The following is a 13046-nucleotide window of genomic DNA, read 5'->3' as shown; positions in this document are numbered from 1 at the left end:
TACCTTTAATGGTGTGTTTGGACCTTAATACTTAGAGCACAGCTCTGATCTGGGGAGGAGCACTTGAAGTCCGCCTTGCTTGCATTTGTACAGGCGAGGGCCAGTGAGCATAGCTTATGTTTCCACATGTCTGTTGCTGCTCAGCTCAAAAACAGGCCTCCCTCGTCGGTCAGGGGAAGGCTAGTTCCCAGCGACAGAAACGGCAGGGTGCGGCACTCGGAGCAGCCGTGTTCATGGGTTTTAGCTCATCCTTGCTCGCTCAAAGATCGCTAAAGGCCTCCCTCCCTCCCTTCTCCTCCTCCTCCTCCTTTCCAAAAATGCCTGCAAGTTGCAGGCTCCTTATTATCTGCGGTTCCTCGCTGCCGGCGTTGCATGCATCGGGTCTGGAGGGCATCTTGATACTGAAAGGCAAGTGAGGGCTTAACTGATGAACAGTCAGAGGCTCTGTCACAAGGCTGGATGTTCGAGGGAGGAGGGGGAGGCTCTTTCCCTCCCATTAGCCGCCTTCAGCCTGGTTTGCTCATGGCTGGCTTCTCCGACTGCTCTTCCAGCACCTCCAATGCAAGTTATCCTTTTGTTGGGCTTGGAAAACTCAGGCTAGCCCAGTCTTCTCAGGTGCCCGAAGCTAAGCAGGGTCAACCCTGGGTAGTGTAGTTGGATGGGAGACCTCTGAGGATTACTGGGGCCATGATGCAGAGGCAGATAAGGGCAGATAACCGCTTCTGAATGTCTCTGAGAGCCACCGTGGCATCGTGCTTAAGAGCAGCAGCTTCTCCCAGCTGGAGAACCGGGTTTGATTCCCCGCTCCTCTTCCACATGCAGCCAGCTGGGTGATCTTGGGCCAGGCACAGTTCTTTCAAGGCTCTCTCAGCCTCCCTGAGCACATGGGGTGTCTATTGGAGGAAAGGAAGGGAAGGCAACCTACTTTGAGAGTCCTCTGGGTGTGGGTGTATACACCCGTGTAGACAGACTTTCTATATTGCCTTGAAATCTCAGAGGCTAATCAGCTCTGATGAGTACTTGGAGGGGAGGTCCCCAAGGAAGTTAAGCACCTTGGAATGCCTTTTACCTTGAAATCCCTGCAGGGATGGGAGGACTGAGAGAGAATTTGAATGCTGAAACCTGTGGCCAAACTCTGAAGTCCCACTGAAAGCCTCTATCAGATGGATGGATGGCTGGATGGCTGGCTGGCTGGCTGGCTGGATGGATGGATGGATGGATGGATGGATGGATGGATGGATGGATGGATGGATGGATGGATGGATAGATAGATAGATAGATAGATAGATAGATAGATAGATAGATAGATAGATAGATAGATAGATAGATAGATAGATAGATAGATAGATAGATAGATAGATAGATAGATAGATAGATAGATAGATAGATAGATAGATAGATAGATAGATAGATAGATAGATAGATAGATGTCATGTATCATGTCTAGGTCAATAGAAGATGTCCACCTGTGTTTTAGTCACTCCATGAATGGTGTCTAAGGATGGATTGGGCTCCCCCTCACTGGCAGTCTTCAAGCAGCAGCTGGACAGCTACTTCTCATGGATGCTTGAGGTTGATCCTGCATTGATCAGGAGGCTGAACTAGATGGCCTGGATGGCCCTTTCCAAGTCTTAAAAGTCTTACTCTGCCCTATCAATGGAGAGCCATCTGACGGAGAGGCTGATTCTGTGAACTTAGTCAGATTATGAGTAGGTGGGCAGAAGGGACTGTGTCGGTGCTTGGCTTGCATGCCCAGGGAAATGCCGAATGCTACTTTGGGATCAGAAGGCGAACTTCCTCCAGACCAGACTGACCAGGGATTCTGGGGATTTTGGGGGGGAAGACATCATCTGGGCATGGAATTGGGGTCACTGTGGGTGGGCAGTTAGTTGTAAGTTTCCTGCCTTCTTCCGGGGGTTGGACCAGAAGTCCCTTGAGAATCCAACTCGGTGATTCTATGGTTCTAATGGGACGGGTAACCTTTTGGGATGGGTTCAGTGAGCCGAGCTTTCTTTCTCCACTCCCTGGAACGCTGCCTGTTTCTCAGCCTCCCCTTCTCCACCCTTTTCCACGGCCGCTTCTGCCTGCTCCCTCCCTCCCCCCCTTCCCATTGTCAGGAGCGCTGATATCTAGGGCATGGATGTCAGAGCTGGGACGTGCATTCAATTAGGAGACAGCGCTTAACTGACCTACATAACGGTTCATTCATGAGCTAATGTAACCTGCAGCTACAGAGGATTTCTTTTTTTTTTCTTTTCTTTTTTATTGAAAGCCAGTGGATGGAGCTGAGGCATGGCCATATCTGAGGCGGAATTCTCCGGTGGCCCAGGAATTGTCTAAAATTAGAACACGCTCCTCACCACCAAGAGAGCCTTCCTGCACTTAAGGTTCTCCCGCGGTAATATTTTTTTAATGGAATCGGGATAATGATTTCTCACCTTCGCTCTCCCTGTAATCCTTGAAGGTTTAACTTTCATTAGCATGAGGCACTCAGTTCGCCGGTCAGGTGAGCGATTATGGGTTTTGCTTTTAAGGGTTTTCGCTGTCGGCGGCAGGCAGGTAGGGTTGGACCGGGGATCCGGCGTTAGATTTAACGAGAGCCCTCTGATGGGGGGGGGCATAGGTCTGCGGTCAAGTGCATGTTTTGGCAGCTGAAGGCCTCGGGTTTCCCTCAGGGTTAGAAGAAGGATTCTCCAGGGTGAGGCTCAGAAAGATGGGGCTTCCTCGGTGAGCCGGTGGCGATGGCGTTAGACGGCGAGAACTCAGGAACAGACAAAATTGCCTCATACTGAATCAGATGAAGGTTGTCGGCTCTGGGGAAATACCTGGAGATTTGAAGGGGGGTGGAGCCTGGAGAGGGTGGGGTTTGAGCAGGGACGTGTCCTCTAGGTCCCACCTGGAAGGTAGCAGTTCTGCCTGAAAGGAATGTATGGTGTAGAGCCAGTTTGGTGTAATGGTTAGGAGTGTGGATTTCTTACCTGACAAGCCAGGTTCGATTCTGCGCTCCCCCACATGCAGCCAGCTGGGTGATCTTGGGCTCGCCAAGGCACTGATAAAGCTGTTCTGACCGAGCAGGAATATCAGGGCTCTCTCAGCCTCACCCACCCCACAGGGTGCCTGTTGTGGGGAGAGGAATGGGAAGGCGACTGTAAGCCGCTTTGAGCCTCCTTCGGGTAGGGAAAAGCGGCATATAACAACCAACTCTTCTTCTTCTTCTTCTTCTTCTTCTTCTTCTTCTTCTTCTTCTTCTTCTTCTTCTTCTTCTTCTTCTTCTTCTTCTTCTTCCTCTTCTTCTAAAAGCAGCGGACTCTGAAGAACCGAGCTTGATTCTCTACTCCTCCACGTGAAGCCAACTGTGGACCAGTCACAGTTCCCTTTGGGTTGTTTCTGCATAGCATTTCTCTTAGAGCTCTCTCTAAGACTTCTAAGGCCTTGGGCATATTCCGGAGTCATGTCCCCCTTCCTCCCCCTCCAATTCTCTCTGTCTGTTTAGGACCTAGCTTGCTGGCCTCCAGGCTATGAACAGGAAGCAGGCTGTCTTCACCACTTCCCTCTCAGAGCTGCAAGAAGGTGTTTATCTGGTGGCCCTTCCCCGAAACGCTGGTTAATACTTCCGTAGGCCACAAGTGGATCCCTTTTCCCACTTTGCCTGTCCCGTCGGTCAACCTCAAGCCGGTTCCCCTCCCCTGAGTCGCTTAGACGTCTTTCCTAAAGCCCCCTCCTCAAAAACAAACCCAAAGCCTCCGGAGCGCTTGTTTCTCCCAGTCAGAGGGGTGAGTTTGTTGCTCAGCGGAAGTCGCCAGACCACAAAGGAAGCCGAGTCGTGAGCTCGGAGCCTCTGAGACCAGTTGCAAAGCTAGAACCGGAGCGAGCGTGTCAGCCATTGCTTCCCGGTCGATGGGGCCATGAGGTATTCTTTCCAACTTTCCTTGAACCTCTCTCCCCCCCACAGACGCTTGAGCGACAGGACTCCGAGCCCTGTGAGATGCTGAGCGACCTTTCGGAGGGGCCTGAGGACACACGGCACGTTGCAGAGCCGGCCTCTTTTGAAAACTCGGGCTATTGTCCAGGGACGGGGGCGGGCGAGCGAGCGAGCGGATCGCCGTGGGGGAGAGAAAAGGGTTTCTCTTGAAAAGGGAGAAGCATTGTGCAGGCGACACAATGTCCTAGAGGGAGGTTTGGGAAGGGCCAAAGCGAAGGGTGTTTCATCTAGAAATAGTTCAGGGACGCAGTTTGGTTGGACGCCTCTCGCTTTTCTCTTTGGCTGGCGGGAGGTTTGTCCTATTTTCCCCGTTCTTTTAACTTGTCCTCTGGAACCTGAGAGCTTCTCCGGAATTTCTCCCTTTTGCAGGAGGACTGGAGGCCGGACTCCTAACCCCTGGTTTAGCAGTTGGCGCGGAGTGGCCGTTGTGTGTTTCGGATCAGCTTGCCAAGTTTTTTTTACTGAGAAGATTCTGTAGAAGGGTTTCGTGCAAGTTGTGGGTCTGGATGTTGTCGATTGTGGAGCAATCCTGGTGGTGGGGCCACTTGTTAGATTGTGGCCATGTTGTTTGCAGCAATGATACTCCATGGGAGTTGCGTTTCTCAGTGGAACAGGCTTCCTCGGGAGGTGGTGGGTTCTCCATCTTTGGAGATTTTTAAACAGAGGCTGGAGAGCCATCTGATGGAGAGGCTGATTCTGTGAAGGTTCAAGGGGGTGGCAGGTTACAGTGGAGGAGTGATAGGGTTGTGAGTGCCCTGCATAGTGCAAGGGGTTGGACTAGATGACCCAGGAGGTCCCTTCCAACTCTATGATTCTTTGGAATTCCCAAAGGCGTTTGGAATTCCCAAATCATAGCTCCAAATTGGTGGGATGCCCTGTCTCAGGAATTCTACCTACCCTCCCATCAGTGTCTTTCACCTGTGGCTGATGACGTATTTGTTCTATTTGGCATGGTGTCCCTGATTTTTCTTCCTTGGTGTATGTTTTAACCCTGTATGTATTTTAACTTTCATTTCATTGTTGTTCTTTTTCATTGTTATATATTATAGGGGATTAGAGAAACATCTGGAGCAGATGTTGATTTGTAGCTATTGGTCAAAAGGTATAGCTGGAACACTCTGCCTGGGGAAGCCTTCTTGGTGCTTGGGGGCAACAGTGGGAGGCATTCCCACTGGTAGACTTCCTGTTGACACCTGGATTTTGGCCCCTATGTGACACAGAGTATTGGCCTGAATGGGCCATTGGCCTGATCCAACATGGCTTCTCGTATGTTCTTATGGCCCTGCTGGTGGATCTCCTCTTGGCGCCTGGGTTTGGGCCACAGTGTTTTCGACAGGATGGGCCATTGGCCTGATCCAACATGGGTTCTCTTATGTTTTTATATCCCTGCGGGTGGAACTCCTCATGGGACATGGGTTTTGGCCACCGTGTGACACAGAGTGTTGGCCTGGATGGGCCCTTGGCCTTGTCCAACATGGCTTCTCTTATGTTCTTATGGCCCTGCTGGTGGACCTCCTGAGGGCACCTGGGTTTGGGCCACTGTGTGACACAGAGTGTTGGACTGGATGGGCCTGACCCATTGTGATTTCTCTTATGTTCTTACGTAGAGTTGCCAGCTCCAGGGTGAGAAATACCTGGAGATTATGGTGGTGGAGGCTGAGAAGGACAGGGTGTGAGGAGGGGAAGGGACGTCAGTAGGGTACAACACCATGGTTATTTTCCCAAGTGATCATTTTCTCCAGGTGAACTGATGAACAGTGATCACTGTTGATCACTGTTGACTGAACATCCATTCAGGTGGGGGCCAGGATGGAGAAAGCTCTGGCCCTGGTTGAGGTCAAGTGGGCTTCCTTGAGGCCAGGGATCACCAGGAAGTTGGAACTGGTGGAGTGTAAGGTGTAGGCGGAGAGGCGGCCCCCTAGATACACTGGGCCGAGACCACGTGCGGCCTTAAAAGTAATAACCAAAACCTTAAGCTACTCTTTGTGTGGCAGTGCTGAAAAAGGCAAGGGCCCCAGTGGGGATTATTAGGGAAAGGGTTGGAAAGAAAATGGCTGGCGTCACAGAGCTCGGGCACAGACCTACAGCACGACTTAATTTGGAGTAAGCCGTCCAGTTCGGATCGCTGTGTCTCAAAAAGGATGCTGCGGAGTTTAAAAGGTGCAAAACAACAACAACAACAAAGAGGCAACCAGGATTCTCTAGAAAATGATCAGAAGTTGAGCCTCTGTAGTTTAGAGAAGGGATGACTGAGGAGTGACTTGACAGAAGGCTTGTTTTTAAAATTATGCACGGGGAAGGGGAAGTAGATAAGACAGAACTTGTCCTCTTTCACTTGCATTGCTCATAGCCTTTTTCGACCTGTTGACCGTGGAGGAACCCCGGAAATATTTTTTCAGGCTTTGAGGAGCCCCGGAACCAAGCCAGAAGGGATGCCAGGTGGTCACACCTCCCTGCCATGCCGGAGAGGGAGGGAGGGAGGGAAAGGAGGCTGTTTGAGGCAGTTTACAGGCTTTTTAAAGAGCCAGCGTTGTGTCGTGGTTAAGAGCAATGGCTTCTAATCTGGAGAGCCGGGTTTCGTTCCCCTCTTCTCCACATGCAGCCAGCTGGATGACCTAGGGCTCATCACAGTCCTGATAGTTCTGTTCTCACAGAGCAGTCCTGTCAGAGCTCTCTCATTCCCAGCCACCTGACAGGGTGTCTGTTGTGGGGAGAGGAAGGGAAGGCGACTGTAAGCCGTTTTGAGACGCCACTGGGCATTGAAAATTGGAGCATAAAAACCACTTCTTCAAACTTCCTGAACTGATGGAGAGAGATTTATGTGCATAGGCTCTAAGTACATCTCTCGGGGGACATTTGTTCATCAGGGTGGGGGTTGGTGTCACAATGTAACTTCTGCCCTCAAAAGGGCGTCATGAGCATATGCACCAGCTTGGTGTAGTGGTTAGGAATGCAGACTTCTAATCTGGTGAGCCGGGTTTGATCCTGCGCTCCCTCACATGCAACCAGCTGGGTGACCTTGGGCTCGCCACAGCACTGATAAAGGAATATTAGGGCTCTCTCAGCCTCACCCACTTTACAGGGTGTCTGTTGTGGGTGGGGAAAGGAAAGGGAAGGTGACTGTAAGCCACTTTGAGACTCCTTGGGGTAGAGAAAAGCAGTGTAGAAGAACCAACTTCTTCTTCTTCTTCTTCTTCTTCTTCTTCTTCTTCTTCTGCAGTAATATCAGGGCTCTCTCAGCCTCCCCTCCCTCACAGGGTGTCTGTTGTGGGGAGAGGAAAGGGAAGGTGACTGTAAGCCGCTTTGAGACTTTTTTGGGTAGAGAAAGGAGTCTCTCCTTTCCAGAAGAACCAACTCACCCAATTTACAAAAATCTGAATAAGAAGTCAACGAGTTGGTTCTTATATGCCGCTTTTCCCTACCCGAAGGAGGCTCAAAGCGGCTTACAGTCGCCTTCCCTTTCCTCTCCCCAGAGCAAAAACAGTTCTTGGGGCCATGCAGCGCTGGACTGAATGCAGAAAAGAAGCATGCAACTTGACAGTGGAGACAGTGAGGCCACTGGTTGCAACTTTAACCCTGCGCCCCTGCTATAAACAACAATATAGTTGAGGCTGGCTATGGAACGTGAAGAGGGGCCTTCTGTCCAGGCCGAAGGATTTCTCCCAGAGCCGCATTATCTCCTGTGGGAAAGCGATAGGGGTTTCCATTACCGACCGTCCACTTCTTAGCACTCCTGAGCTGAGCAAACCAAAACGCGCACCGTTCAATCGGTAATCTGGGTGCAGCAGACCTCTTCTTTGGGAAGGACGTGTGCGCAGGCAGGCCTAGAAGTGCCGAAATCTGGGGTAACGGAAAGGATTAGGTTTCCAGTCACTGAGAAACGCTTACACCCTTCAGGGGAGCCGAGAGCATATCTTCCCCTTGGCGGAAATGGAGGAGGAGAGGGAAGTCTTTAAAATCTGTTTTGCTGGAACTAGATAGTTGCAAAAATGGCTAGTCTCCGTGTTAATCTGTTTGTGTGTGTGTGTGTGTGTGTGTGTGTGGCAGCAGGGAGACAGGGGGGGAAACGACTACAGATTTCAAATTCTGAAATGGCAGGAGCGATGTCAACAAATTAATTTGAGTGGTCTAGTGGGACTTGGGAGAAGCAGGATGGAACATCTCCTCTGTCTTGCGTCTTACAGGATGGCAATGGGCCTTTCTCTCTCCTTTCTCTGTCCTGGGTAGCCTGCCTCACAGGGTTGTTGTGAAGATGAAACAGAGGAAAGGAGTCCTACAGACCCTGCCCCAAATTATTCAGAAGAAGCGTGGAATACAGAGGTGTTGTGTTTAAGAGCAACAGCCTATAATCTGGAGAGCTGGGTTTGATTCCACGCTCCTCCTCCACATGCAGCTGGCTGGGTGACTTTGACTCATCACAGTCCTGTTGTAGGTGTTCTTGGCCAAATCTGTTCTCCCTATGTCCCCCACAGGGCTCTTCTCTCTGCAGGTACAAATATACTGCTGATCCGTGACCCACGGGAAGTTCGCCTGACCTCGACCAGAGACAGGGCCTTTTTGGCCCTGGCCCCTGCCTGGTGGAACGAGCTTCTGGAAGACCTAAGGGCCCTGCCAGAGCTGACTCAGTTCCACAGGGCCTCTAAGAGCTCTTCCACCAGGCTTTTGGTTGAGGTCAAATGGACAGAAGAAGATCTGCCACTCTAGAACTGGAGTCACAGCTTGGAGTTCCTCATTTATAATTTTACCCCATGGGGACTTGGTAGATCTGGCAGATGGGGGGGGGAGGGCAATGGTGGGGAGCTTAGGGGGCTGGAGAGGGGAATTGTGACTGTGTTATATGACTTTTTTACGGTATGTTTGATTCTTGTTGTTAGTTGCTGCAGGGCAGCAGACATGGGAACAGCGGTAAATAAATAAATGAGGAAGGAAGGAAACCAAGAGTCCGAACTCTTGTCAATCCTGCAGGGGCCATTGCAGTTCTGCCATGTCACTACAAAATGGCTGCTGCAGGCAACAAGGCCAGTCACAAAATGGCTGCCACAGGAGGTTCACCAATCACAACTTGCAGAAGCAAAGACAGTGGCTTGGAGATGTTGTGGGTGGAGCCTGGGGAAGGCAGGGTTTCAAGGAGGGGAGGGGCCTTAGCTGGATGCACTGCCATAGAGTCCAGCCCCCAAACCGCCATTTTCTCCAGGGGAATCGATCCTGGTCATCTGGAGATCAGTTATAATAGTGGGAGGGCTCCAGGTCCCAATGGGAGATTGGCAACCCTAAGTGAAGCATTTTCGTTAGGGTTGTCGAGCAGGGCCTAGCAACCGGCAGGCCTCATCTCCTTACAGGAACCCCTGACAATAGAGTTCCTGGCAATTCCTAGAGTTGCCCACCAAGCCGGAATCCGGCCATCACCGTATATATGCCCTTCCTTCCTGTTGCCAACCTCCAGGTGCGACCTGGAGTTCCCCGGGAATGTACCGAACCTGTTGGGAACGGAGGTCAGCATTCCCGCCAGCCCCTGCCGAGAGATCCCGCCGTCCAGAGCCTCAAAAAGAGCCGCCCGTTTCCCTCCTCCCGGCTGCGTGGCGTCTCCCCGGAGAGCCTCTCCTCCTCCTGCAATGCCATAAGAAAAGGCCTGATTATGATAAGTGTGGCTTGTGGGCTTTACAATTGCTTTCCTTGCATTGCACCGTGGAAAAGTAATAGAACAAAGTAATGCCGGCATTAGCGATAGTTTTCTCTTTCGTGGGAGGGGGGAAAAAATACATTAAAGGCATAACGGCTCCAGGAGAAACACAAATGTTTCTAGTTAACCTTTGCACAAACACTTCCCCTCTTATTTTAATACACTCCGCAAAGGGGAAGAAGGGAGGGGAGGGGAGCGTAATGTCTTGTGAGTAATTGCGCAATTTGAGCTGCATATGTAATTCCCCCTTTGTTGTGTTGTTCGTGGCGTCTGTTTAAAGCTCCCCCCCCCGCACGCGCACACACATGCCTCGATCTTTGAACACAGCGTGCATTTTCAGAGGCGGGATTTATTGAATATTATGTTGTTCGTTAGGGTAGTCATTTATTGGATATTATGTCGGTAATTAGGACCTCCGGAACGACTCCTCGCCTACGGCCGTTGATGACCCAGCGTGGCCCCAAATATTGGCGCGCCTGAGGCAGAAAATCAAAATGGCGCTCCCTTCTCCTTTGTAGAGATATAAAGGGGAATAGAGCATTATAATATAGACAATAAGCAAAGCCCTACAGAGAGTCAGCTTGGTGTAGTGGTTAGGAGTTCGGACTTCTAATCTGGCATGCCGGGTTCGATTCTGCGCTCCCCCACATGCAGCCAGCTGACTCTCTGTAGGGAGTGACCTTGGTGACCTTGGGCTCGCCACGGCACTGATAAAACTGTTCTGACCGAGCAGTGATATCAGCGCTCTCTCAGCCTCACCCACCTCACAGGGTTTCTGTTGTGGGGAGGGGAAAGCCACTTTGAGACTCTTTTGGGTAGAGAAAGATGGCATATAAGAACCAACTCTTCTTCTTCAGTAATATCAGGGCTCTCTCAGCCTCACCCACCTCACAGGGGGTCTGTTGTGGGGAGAGGAAAGGGAAAGCGATGGTAAGCTATTTTGAAACTCCTTCGGGTAGAGAAAAGCAGCATATAAGAACCAACTCTTTTTCTTCTTCTAAAAAGTCTGCTGAGTGTTGCCAACCTCCAGGTGGTGACTGGGGTACTCCTGGGCTTGCAACTTATTTTCGGATGACAATCAGCTCCCCTGGATCAACAAGAGCTGAACATGCTGGAAAATGAGAACGAGATGCAATTCAATAAGGAGAAGTGTAAAGTTCTACATCTGGGTCACAAGAATGAGAAGCATGCATATTGGAGGGGAGATACACTTCTGGGTAGCAGTGTGTGTAAATGTGATCTTGGGGTACTTGTGGATTGTAAGCTAAAATACGAGCAGACAGTGTGATGCAGCGGTAAAAAAGGCAAATGCCATTTTGGGCTGTATCAACAGGGGCATCACATCAAAATCACAAGATGCCATAGACGCGCTGTATACTGCATTGGTCAGACCCCACCTGGAGTCCTGCTTGCAGTTCTGGAGGCCTCACTTCCAAAAGAACGTGGACAAAATGGAGAGATTTCAGAGGAGTGCGATGAGGATGATCCAGGGCCGGGGACCAAGCCCTGTGAAGATAGGCTGAGGGACTTAGGAATGTTCAGCCTGGAGAAGAGGAGATGAAGAGGGGACAGGATTACTCTCTTGAAGTCTTTGAAAGGTTATTACTTGGAGGAGGACAGAGAAAGGTTCCCGTTTGCAGCAGAGGAGAGGACCTTCAGTTTGAACTATGTGTAGAATGATATTGCTTTGATATCAGGGAGGGAAAAAATTACAGTCGGAGTAGTTCAGCATGGAATGGGCTGCCTAAGAAGGTGGTGAGCTCCCCCTCACTGTCAGTCTTCAAGCAGCAGATGGACTGATCCTTCTCCTGGATGCTTGAGGCTGATCCTGCATTGAGCAGGGGGTTGGACTGGATGGCCTTCATGGCCCAACTCTGATTCTGTGAAATTCTGCTCTCCTCAGCCTCCATCCCCCAAATTTCCAGATATTTCCCAACCCAGAGCTGCCAAGCATAATTCTCCCTCTCAGGGTTAACCTCACCATCACCTCGCCTGATAGCAGAGCCCATCTTGCCTCTAGCACAGCATTTCTGGTTTGCTTTCCCTCCCCCACATGGACCCAAAACAATGAAGCTCTTTGGACCTTAGAAGCTTGAGAAGGGAGGAAATTCCTTTGTAGAAGCAGTTGGTTGAGGGGGTTCCCTTTTCAGAAGCCTTTCTGGGACAAACAACCCGGATGAGTTTGGATGTAACAGCCCAACTGAATTTGGCCGACCAGGACAAGAGCTTTGGGATCAGGTGCTGCTGGAAATGTGCTTCCTTGAATCCTGTCCAAGCAGGACAACTGAAGGACCATCTGTGGCCTGAGGACTTAGTCGAAGCTCAGGAGGTGTCTAATCTGTCATTCTCAATCACACCTCCTTCAGAGCTTGACAGGGCAATGGGCCACATCACATTTGCCTGTGCTGCTCTCCTTCAAGCCCTTATTGGTATCATTTATTCTTCTTGTTTGCCTACGGACTTGCTGTTTCGTATTCCTCTCCCCTGTAGCTTTCTCCAGGCACAGGGTGCATTTTCCCATGGGTTTCAGGGCCGAACGAGGCATGGGGGGGGGGGGGCAGCCATATTTGTTGTTTCTGAATCTGCCCTGTTGAAATATATAAAAAAGAGGGGAGGGTCTTTTGATTTATTGTTAGATGTGTGTGCAGATGAATGTTTATTTGTTTTCGTGGTTTGTATCCTGTATCCATGAAGAGTTTCGGGGCAGTTCCTGACCGAAAGGCAGCAAAAATAAATGTCATTATCATTCAATAATAACCATCATAAACGATAACAACCATAGTAACTACCTTCCACCCACACCCCTGCCCATATCTCTCTGCAATCAAGTTGGTTGTTCATGGGTGGGAGGGGGAGGAGGAGGAAGAAGAAGAGTTGGTTCCTGTATGCCGCTTTTCTCTACCCAAAGGCATCTCAAAGCGGCTTACAGTCGCCTTCCCTTTCCTCTCCCCACAACAGACACCCTGTGGGGTGGGTGAGGCTGAGAGAGCCCTGATATTCCTGCTTGGTCAGAACAGTTTTATCAGTGCCGTGGCGAGCCCAAGGCCACCCAGCTGGCTGCATGTGGGGGAGTGCAGAATTGAACCCGGCATGCCAGATTAGAAGTCCGCACTCCTAACCACTACACCAAGCTAGCTCCATCAGGGCCTGGTTCTCAGTTGGCAACTCATTCCACCAGGCTAGAGACCGGGCCAAAAAGACCCTGGCTCTGATCAAGACCAGGTGGACCTCTTTAAGGCCAGGGTTCACCAGTATTTTGGTATTTGTTGAGCATAATGCTCTCTGGGGGACATAGTGGGAATCACGGACCCTTAGGCATACAGGGCCCAGACCATGTAGAGCTTTGAAAGTTAGTACCAAAACCTTCAACCTGGCCTAGAATGT

General features: G+C 50.6%; 1 protein-coding gene across 22 annotated transcripts in view; it reads left to right on the top strand.

The window, feature by feature from the left end:
* CELF2 (CUGBP Elav-like family member 2) overlaps positions 1-13046 on the top strand; it is a 529514-nt gene that overhangs the window by 268870 nt on the left and 247598 nt on the right. The window contains exon 1 of one of the 22 annotated variants that reach the window (XM_077340267.1): positions 3651-3910. The exons of 20 other annotated variants lie outside the window; for them this stretch is intronic. In XM_077340267.1, the coding sequence (XP_077196382.1) occupies positions 3906-3910 (5 nt within the window). In that variant the 5' untranslated portion in view covers positions 3651-3905. Of the gene's footprint in view, positions 1-3650; positions 3911-13046 lie in introns of those variants that run through there. One more of the 22 variants, XM_077340272.1, reaches the window with a different exon arrangement.

Source organism: Paroedura picta, chromosome 5 (genome assembly GCF_049243985.1).
Source record: "Paroedura picta isolate Pp20150507F chromosome 5, Ppicta_v3.0, whole genome shotgun sequence".
In the NCBI taxonomy this organism is placed as follows: domain Eukaryota; kingdom Metazoa; phylum Chordata; class Lepidosauria; order Squamata; family Gekkonidae; genus Paroedura; species Paroedura picta.
This window is presented reverse-complemented; position numbering and strand designations above follow the sequence as displayed.